The sequence below is a fragment of the Harpegnathos saltator genome, unplaced genomic scaffold, assembly GCF_003227715.2.
Source record: "Harpegnathos saltator strain DR-91 unplaced genomic scaffold, Hsal_v8.6 scaffold7, whole genome shotgun sequence".
In the NCBI taxonomy this organism is placed as follows: Eukaryota; Metazoa; Arthropoda; class Insecta; order Hymenoptera; family Formicidae; genus Harpegnathos; species Harpegnathos saltator.
This window is the reverse complement of record NW_020230537.1, coordinates 1,564,457-1,574,646: the sequence shown is the minus strand read 5'-3', so window position 1 is coordinate 1,574,646 and position 10,190 is coordinate 1,564,457. Positions and strand designations below refer to the sequence as shown.

The 10,190-nt window shown below is 50.0% G+C and overlaps 1 protein-coding gene across 1 annotated transcript; it reads right to left on the bottom strand.

The window, feature by feature from the left end:
• Window positions 1–1,154: 1,154 nt before the first annotated feature.
• Window positions 1,155–3,624, bottom strand: LOC105190587 (tctex1 domain-containing protein 1). Its single transcript, XM_011153385.1, has 3 exons — window positions 3,565–3,624; window positions 1,581–1,777; window positions 1,155–1,320 (listed from the first exon to the last, which is right to left on the bottom strand). The coding sequence occupies exons 1-3, from the start codon at window positions 3,622–3,624 to the stop codon at window positions 1,155–1,157; spliced, it is 423 nt and encodes a 140-aa protein (XP_011151687.1).
• Between the last annotated feature and the right edge of the window lie 6,566 nt (window positions 3,625–10,190).

The following is a 10,190-nucleotide window of genomic DNA, read 5'->3' as shown; positions in this document are numbered from 1 at the left end:
GGAAGAAACAATTACCGGACTTTTTAAACACTCCGGTCTAACACGATCCCAGGTCATTGCTCGTACTTGAAGAAACGTAATTATCAGGGGAGAGGTGCAAGAAGCTCCTCGTTTTGCCGGTCGGCTAAAAACAATGGCTTTGTACGGCTGCAGCCATGCGTACGCGGTAAAGTAATTGCTCTCGCGCGCATTAGCCTCCTCTCACCCCCCCTGCCCCTCACCCCACGTCGGGCCGGTGTATTCTACTGCAAGCGATTAGCTGCGTAGCGAGTCGGGAGTGTCGCGTTAGCGATAATTGTTATTATCGTTATCAGCGGCGCTTATGCTTCCTGTGTTAAGAACTTAAGCGGCCTATCTCGTTTGACGCGACCGCGGCGTGTCGCGCGTTCTTTCACCAGAGGGGATAGGGGTGTTCTCTCTCTCTCTCTCTCTCTCTGTCTCTCTCAAAGCGCATTATCTAAAGCCCGTCTGCGATGTAACGCGCGACGCCGAGAAGCAAAGATGTCAAATTGCTACAATCGCGGTGAGAGAAAAGCAGCAGCGACTTCGCCACGACGAAGCTCGGAGGGCGTTCTGTGTCCGATAGAAAAATGGATCCCCCTCCCCCGGGGTCTGCTAAGAGTCAGATTCCTCGTCTCCTTGGACGCGTCGCGGGACTCGTCGAGGCGGGAGCATCGCAAGCTTTGTTTCGCCGAATGCACGGCAACGTCCTCGAAATCATGTCCGCGACCTTTCACCGACTCGCATCGAGAGCGAGCGGTCGCCTTTCATGTTCCGGCTCGTTTAATATTTCTATCAGATGATTCGTTTCTCATTACGCATGCATGTGCGGACGAGCGAGCGCGCGCGCGCGCGCCATGTTATTTTCATATATTTGTACATCCGCGATTTGCTCCGATAAATTGCCGCTCATGTATCAGTAAATTCACGCGAGCGCGCGTGCACGCCGGCGTTATCGTCCGTGATATGTGCCGTTGCGTTGAGTCCCGGTATCATTGGTACTATTAATACCGAACCGTCTGGCTCCACGATGACGTGGTAAATACGTATACAAGCGTAATAATGTATAATTCGATGTACAAACTAATGAGTTGCCGGAGCATAATGCACCGCGCGGCGCTGCACGGCGCGATATTAGCGCGGAATCGTCGCGTTTAGTCGTAATATATACCGAACACGCAGCACCACGCGTGCACGTGATCGCTCTCCAATACGTGACAGGAGTAATTATCGCGCTCCACGTCCCAGAGACACTGGAAGGCCGCGCAGATACTTTGCCGGCAGCGTTGAACGATGCTCACCTGCACCGCCAGCTTGCATCTGCAGGCAGAGAGAGAGAGAAAAATCGCACGAGTCATACGAAGCGTAGGAACGGGCTGAAGACGACGGGCTGTTCGGTCTTCGAGGCGATAGCCGTCTGGTATCGCTCCCGAGGCCGCGGTGAGCGAACGCTCGCGGGATACGATATTTTTTACGCCACCCGGGGGGGATCAGCGACGCGAGAGGCGCGCGAGGGGAGCACAAACGAGACGCTCGTGGCGAAACTCGAACCGAAATGGATTTCCTTGATTCTTCACTACCTGTCGTAATCCTTCTTCACGACGGTCTTCAGCACATCCGCGGCAATCTCCAAACACAATTTTGACGCCTGATCCGGCTCGTAGGACGTAATCGCCGATAATTTCCTTTCCATCACGCCGCGAACGATCTTGTCGACCGTCAACGCGTGAAAGGCTTTAAACGGCAGTAGGCGGAAGGTATTCTGGTATCTCGGTATCTGGCCGAGTGACGGAGAAGCGACGCGTTAGTGCGAGTATCGTCGAGTCGGCCGAGTCTGTCAAATTGGACGGAATTGTAAAGGGTGTCCCAAAATTCACGCGAGAAGTAAGTTTTGATAGAAAACTCAGGTTTATAATTAAAAATTGTAAATTTTTTATTGACTCATAAAGTATACAGTATAGGGTGATGTATGGAATAGCATATCGGGTAAATGGCCTCTACGGCTTTGCTGGCACATATGCACTCTTTTGTTGAAATTTTCCATGACCGTTTTGCATAAATGTGGCTGAATTTCGTTGATACAGCGCTCAGTTTCCTCCTTCAAGGCGTGGGTGTTGTCGTGGGCTTGTTGGCATAAACCTTAGACTTCAAAAAACCCCAAAGAAAAAAGTCCAACGGCGTTAAATCGCATGATCTGGGCGGCCTGATCTGATCATCAAAATGGGAAATTAGGCGACCAGGAAATGACTCATGCAGTAATTGAATTGTTTCTCGGGCTGTACGGCACGTGGCACCGTCTTGTTGAATGTCCACATGTCGTCCACATCCATATCTTGCAATTTAGGCACAAAAAACTGGATTATCATGTCGCGATAGCGAACACCATTAACTGTTATTGCCTGACCAGCCGCATTTTCTTCGGAAGAATGGTCCGATGATGCCTCCAGCCGCCAAAATCCGCACCAAACAGTGACACGTTGCGGATGCATTTGTTTCTCAACAATCACTCGTGGATCTTCTGAACCCCAAATGCGACAATTTTGTCGATCAACCAAGCCATCAAGATGAAAATGAGCCTCATCGCTGAAGATGATTTTGTTCGAAGAATCAGCATCCACTTGTTGTTGTTCCATAATCCATTCAACGAACTCTCTTCGCTGTGCGTGGTCAGTTTAAAAGCCCTAAACTGTCAGCTGTCACGCTGTCTTTTTTTTTTCGTTGGCAACACTTTACCGCACAAATGGCGCAAAATTCAAATCTTGCGTGAATTTTGGGACACCCTTTACGTTTATCCTTTACGTTTATCCCTGATAAACGGGATTATGTGGATATCAACCGTTCGTTGACGAATTATTTTTTAATCTACTCCGTGACAATATATACACATCTGCGCGCATAGTTTGCATTTATCTAAATATTTCAGTATCTCGCCAAAATATCAATACGTTTACGGTGTATATGTATATGTATATGTATTGATTCATTTATTCGCGCTGAGTGTATTATTAATGGATAAAATATTTGGTTGTAGAACACCAGAACGAGAACGAAACGCGATGTGTCGAGGTATAACGAAACTCGAGGACAGGACCGCGGGGGATTATAATGACAGCGGCGATAATGCGTGTCGCAGTCGTTACGAGCAAGTTACGAACGGCCGAGAGATCGCGCGAGTAACGGGCGCATAACGAGGTCGGATGAAAAAAAAATGAAAAGAGACGCAAATGGTTAATAGGACCCGTGAAACTTTAGCGCAACGCGAAGTCCCACGGCGAAATGTCTCGGCGCGCGACTCGTCCCGCGCTGTCTCTCGCGTTAACCTGGACGTCGCGTCACGTCGCGTCGCGTCGAGCACGGGTACATCTCTCGGAAATTATGACGCGGAACTTTTTTCACCCACTCCTCTAATTTTTCCCGGAAATCTCATTCCAAGAGTGAGCGAAACAATTCTCCGGGGCGCATCGAGATTCGCCGGTATTAAAACTTGTTCATTTCGCGCTCGCGCGCACAATTTATTTGCGTCCGTCCAATTTGTTCCGCGCCGCGCCGACAGCCAGAACGTACCTTGAGTCGATCCCCGCGCCTGTGGAAGAGCATGGTGAGGCCGCCATTGATACCAATCATCGAGAACTTCGACAGCGTTTTTCTCTTCTGGGTATGTCCGGAAATAAGAAACGCGTCTCATTTTCGATTCCCCCCGGAATATCTCCTGACGCTCGATATGACGTCTAGCGGGGAGAGGAGAGGAAAAAAGGAGGAGAGAGAGAGAGAGAGAGAGAGAGAGAGAGAGAGAGAGAGAGAGAGAGAGAGAGAGAGAGAGAGGGTGAGGATGAGGAGAGAGAACGAGGAAGATGAAACGAACGAGCTTCCCCAGCGTAAATTTTTTAACCCTTCCGATTGATTTAGATATATACTACGTGAATCACCATACGTTAAAATATTAAAGATTAAAATAACAGAGATCGAAGGATAAAAAGAGGAGAAAAAAGGGAGAGGAAAAAGACAGATATGCGCGAAGGGTAAAGCGAACACATGCCGGCAAAGATTATTTGCAAAACGTACGTTTGACTATTAATTAGAAGAGAAGGAGAGAAAGAAAAAGAGAAGGAGAGAAAGAGAAGGATTAATCATCTTCCTCGGCGCATTTATACGCACACACAGGACCTTTGCATCCTTCTCTTAAAACGGTTAACCTAACGTTGCGTCTTTCTTTTTTGGACGTGCACTTTTCGGGCGTTTACCTGCGTGTTATTTGGCTGAAACTTGCTGGTCAGCCTTGTCGACGGAGCGGCCGAAAACCTGCTCTTTGATGTCGGCTCCGAATCGTCTTGTTTACCCTGGGGTTTACTCATTTCAAGTAGCCTCCAGTGACAAGTGACGTGAATGAATTACTCCCTCACGCGGCCGAAGGTGAAAATTTGAGAATGGCCGAGCGGACGAACAAGCGAACGGGAGTGGAGAAGCCGCCGCGTACGGCGGCGCGGAACAAAGGACGCTCATCAAAAGAATTTCAGGCGTCGCTGAAAGGAGGAAATTATTGCAATCTCTGTCCGAAGTTCGCGAGCAATTTGGGCAAATAATTACGCGCGCGCTGCGGTAAACCGTTTTCCCGTTTTCCCCGCGGAAACGTCCCGCCGACCGAATGGAAGAGCGCGGTGAAAATTTCTTTGAGCGCTTTCTTCCGCGCGGAATTATATTTTGGTTTGTCCCTCCTTTTTTCCTGTTCCCGAGTATTTAATTTTCCGGTATATACAGCAGCATCACCGAGCATCAGAGAGAGGGGAATATTAAATCCGAGTCGTCGGTGAGCGATCGCCAGATTGTCTCCGATGACTGACAGCTTTGATTTATAGAATTTATAGGAGTATACGGTGACAATGAGATAATAAAAATAATAATAATAATAATAATAATAATAATAATAATAATGATAATACAGTGCAAATTTATGTAACGATAATGATTTATTATTTTATTTGTTATTATTGTTAATTATTACTACATGAATATTATGATACGGTAATGGTTATTGCTTGAACGATTGATGGAGCGTTTATTAACCATTCCAGAGTAAGCTCTCTAGAAACGTACGTATAATTTAAAAGCGAAAAGTTAACAATTCCAACAGACATTTCGCAGTGATGATAAAGAACGGCAGAAGGATAATCGGGAATTATTTTAACGGCAAATGTGTGGGTGTGCAAATTGATGTTGAATTTTTCGAGGCTTGCCGATTCACGTCGTGGGAGCCCGTTCTCCATAAATTACCCCTCGAGTACTGAATAAAAAGCGTTCGGTGCAAAACGTAAAGGTCGAAAAATCAATCTTTTCAAGGTTATAAACGCAATTTTGATAACGCAAGTTATTCTCACCAGAGTGCCTCCAATGGTCACGCGCGGAAAATAAACGAGACCGAGTTACAAAATGACAATTACCGTTATCGTTGTCGCACCGTAATAATGACGACGACGACAATAACAACCGATAGTATATTCCCGTATCCCGTAAGGAACGAGGAGCTCGGAAAGACGGAAAGGAAACATCGTGCCGCTTCACGCGCCACGATAAGAGTAAACGTAGACTCGTAGGCGCGCGCAGTCGTCGTTTCCTCGCATACGTATCCCTCGTAAGTCTTGCTTGTCGAGTATCTCCGAGTCAAGCAGCACGTAACCATCAAGTATCGGATCGAAATCGACATCGGGCAAGTTTGGGTATCCCGGGAATTGACAAGGTTTGTCAATTGCAGATGATCCTGCGCCACAAACGAGCCGCGCTCATCCCGCGTTGCTGTTGCAAACACCACGATCGATATAAGGCAAGTTACACCCTCGGGCATCGGGCTGAGCTTTGAACGATAGAACGTTAAGTATTTCCTTTGGCAAACTGAAGGAAATTTGCCCGTCTCTCTCGGCTCGGCTGTGCCGAAAACAGCCGGCTGTGAACCTGAACGGCGCGATCGCTGTAATAATAACTGTCGCGAAATTACAATCGGCAATGCCAGCACGCACCCGCTCGAACGACGATACATCAACAAGTCCGATATATTGAAAACGGCAAAAAGAGGTAAATAATTCCGCGTATGCGCGCGCTTCTCTCGGAATGTCGCAATAATGGAAACAGCATGTGAGGATTTGCCTCACATCCGACGTCTTCGCGTGTCCTGAATACAGAAAGACGTCCTCCAATCTCTTCCCGCGGCGTCGCCGCGTTTGTTGTCGACGATGCTGGGATAACAAAGCGATTGTGAGTCATCGCCGCTGCGATGATCATGACGCAATTATCATGATCGTACGGTGCCGTAAAACGAAGCTATAATACTACGGCGGTATAACGACCGCGTCGTATAGTATACCGTAACGTCGTCATTATTACTTCACGTCGTGCTTTACTTTACCGCCGCAATCATTACAGTTAACTGTAATTTTCTCCCGCTTTCCTTCCTCCCATAGATAATCCCGTTATCCGCGCGCATATATATGCATATGTACGGAGAACGGGTGATAAAGGCGAGCTTGATAAAAGCTCGCGAGGAAAAAGAAGGAAAAAGACGGGGGAAAAAGGGAGGGAGCATAAAAAAAATGTCGAAAAAGAAGTCGCGTGTCCCCATTTTTTTCGTGACCGTGAGTCCAATAAAAGCGAAGAGTCGATTGGGTAAACAATCGACAGAATTTCCCGAACGATCAGCTGTTACGACGGCTAACTTTCGCGAACGTGTCGCGGCAACTCGTCGGCTAACTTGATAAAACTCCCAGTGCCGCGCTACAGGCGTCTAATGCGCCGGCGCGAGAGATTCTTGGACTCGCTAGAGCCTCGAGAAACTTTCGTCCCGCTCGTATTTGACTTAGGCTGATATAATGGGATCATCTCGTTCGGCTCGTCTCCCGAAAAGGCGTCGCTAGAGCGCCGATAGAGAGAACTATGCGGGCGGCGTGACGCCCTGGGCATCACCAGGGGGTTTATCCTCCCCGGGACATCAGACCGTTTAGACGTGTTATGTACGTAGTATCGCAAAGTGATACGGGATAAAATATCCCAAAAGCGCGTCGTAGGAAAATACACTTGGCGAGTAACCCGCGCCTCTCGACGAGATCATCGCTGACACTTGGACCTTCGGCGACTCGACCCGCCGCTTTTCTCTCTCAAATCGATCGCGCGAAGATTAGTCTGGTCCTCGAAGTATTTGCTTCCTCTTTGGAAGTACCTCGAGGTCGAGGTCCAGAGAATCGGAGAATCGATTTGTCTCGGTGACGCGCGAGCGGCAATTTAATTGGAAACAATTTGACATTTTTAGCGGCGAGTCTCATGGATCCGCACGTCGCGGAACGTCGTTTCCCCCGGCGGATTCTCCAAAATAATCCATTATCTCGCAATGACAACGGCTTGGGACAACTGTCACGCGAAGAAATGCGGATAAATTGCGAATCGGACGGGCCGGGCGGCGCGAGGACGGCTTGGATTTTCCCTTTTTGCAGACATGTCTCAACGCCCACGTATTTTGCGCCGCATTCTTTCGTATTGCTGTGCGAATTCTACGGATACACAAGTACGTTTGTCCTTCCACTTATAAAAGTGTACGCGCGTACGCTCCGCGTAGAGAGAGAGAGAGAGAGAGAGAGAGAGAGAGAAAGCCTTTTTTGACAGAGGCCGCATTTGCGTACATAGTGCATTCCGCGAATAATTCGACCTGGTCGCGCGATTCACATCCTTATCACGGGCTGAATCCAGCGCGACCGATGTCAAACGATATTGCTGTTGATTAAACCCTCGCTTAGGTCGTGCCTGAGGGAGAGAGAGAGAAAGAGAAAGACAAAGAGAGAATGCGAAAAAATCTCCGTCGCGTCGGAGAGTTCAGAATTTTTAAAGAGCAAAGATAGAGATGGAAGAGAGAGAGAGAGAGAGAGAGAGAGAGAGAGAGGGGGGACTCTAATCTATGCATTGTCACAGCATAATAAAGCAGATCGCTTATTAATATTGTAAATATTATCGGCGGTCCGAAGCTGGATGCGATGAACAGGATGCCGCAGGCACGCGGGACAGGGGCGGGGGTGAGTTTTCGGCGTGGCTTTTCGGTGCTGTCGCACGCCGGGATTTTCGCGTTGGATATTCGGCGAAATTGCTCTGCGTTCAAAAGCTTTACGTGATTACGGCGTAAACTCGTTCATTACGGCGATACTCGCTCGAGCGACAACGTGAGCACGCCGAAAAATTTGATCAGAGCCGACCGAGCTTTCGTGGCCGCGCGCAACCCCTGTCGGAACTCTCAAGGCGCATCCCATCCCTCTGCTCCTTCGGTGTGTGAAAGAAGAGAGAGAGAGAGAGAGAGAGAGAGAGAGGGCAAACGAGAAGAAAACTGCTGGTGATAGCAATGAGTCGTATCGCGGCGAAAATATCGGCGAGTAAATCTGACGAATGGCTCCGCCGGGAAACTCCTTCGAGATATTTCGCGCGTACACCGCGAGATCGGATTGCTGCTCGTCGCGGATATCCTCCCGACGAGAGCAACAATTTATACCTTCGAGAGAGCTTCCCGACGTTGTTGATGAAAATTATTCGCGCTTATCGCGAATCTGCCGTGATACCGTTTTTTACATCCACGGGACGGTAGGCGGGGTAACACAAAGACCACAGGGCGTCGGAAGGGGAGGTACTTTCGCGAACGTTCCCCTTGAGTGACGTTAATCAAGCCTTCTCGAAGCTTGTATCCTTCGTGCATCAACTTACGTCCTTGACGCGTCCTCGACGCGTCTCGCTGCATCCTCCCGTGCGCTCCTTCGTAACTGCGAGCCGGGGCTCTGTTATTTTTCACCCCTAATTTCGCAAGAGCGCGTAGTATTTTCGGGCAGCCTCGTAACGCCCTGTCTGTGCTCTTTCTCTCTCCTGTTCTCCCTTTCTCTCTCTCTCTCTCTCTCTCTCCATCCAGCTTTTTTATCTTATGCCTTTTTCATCACGCTTTTTTTTCACTTTGCGCGTCGAGTTTCCCGACGAGAAAGAGTATCGCGACAGCAGGAGGGACACTGGCGCGCCATGGAGATTCTTCGACGACGAGGACGACGACGATTACGACGACGACGACGACGACGACGACGACGACGACGACGACGACGACGGAATTCGCGCTCGGCATGAATTTGCATCGGCGGCGACACGGGACGCTCCGCTCGGCTTCACTCCGCCGTGAGATCGCCTAACAGATGCTCCTGCGCGATTTGCATAAAATGAGACCGGACAGGATCCACAACTCCCGCAGGACTTGCGCTCGCCCGTACGTCAGAACCGCCGTTCCATTATCGGGCCGGGCAGGTGGACGGTAACGGCGGCGATTCCGGCCGCGATTCTCCCTGGCCGCTTCGGTGCAGACCAGGTAGACCGCGTTCTCTATGAGCTGCCCTGACCTTTCGAGGCCACTCTTGGGGACGCGCAACGGACGCATCGGGAAGGCACGTCACGCGCGCGCTCTCTCAAGGATTATTTTCTGTCGATCCTTAACTGCACTTAACGCCGTCACGTTAACGCTGTCCGACGGCGCCCGGGTCTCTCTCCCTTTCTCTCCCCCTCCCCCCGCTCCTCTCTTTCTTTCTCTCTTCTTCCTCTGTGTGTATCAGTGATGTATCGGCGGCGTCGTCGGTTCGTACGTATCGCGCGGGCGCCGGCCAAGTATCGCGAAGTACCCTGTACTTTGTACTTGTACAGCGCGCAATTTATTGCAGCGCGCGAAAAGCTGGCTCCGAAGATTACGTGCTCCGCTCTCGCACGACGCTCTCGGCGAGCAGTGAATCCGCGAGTGACTGCGCACGTGTAGCCGTGTGGCCAGCCGCTAATTTGATCAGAGCGCAATAGCGGAGAATTCCGAGCACGGAAGCGAAGGGACCAGCCGATCCCTTCGCGAAGCTCGTCGAGAGTACGTCACGGCCGCCCTTGCTCGCGTGATTTCCTAACGCGCGAAGACGTTCGTGCTCGGCTTGCGAGATCGAGCTTTAAATAAACGGAGCTCGGTGTCTTGCAGGCGTAAACCTCGACTCCCACGTTCGCAACGTGCACGTGGCCCGCGCACGAAGACGTTGGTGGCTCCGGAGGAGCATCGATCTCTAGGCTCGCGTTGGTCCTGGAAATCCATGCGCGAGTCGAGTGGGGTTCAGCTGCTGGAGGACGAGGCTTTTTGTCGCCCGAGTACTTACCGCTCCGAGCGTTAC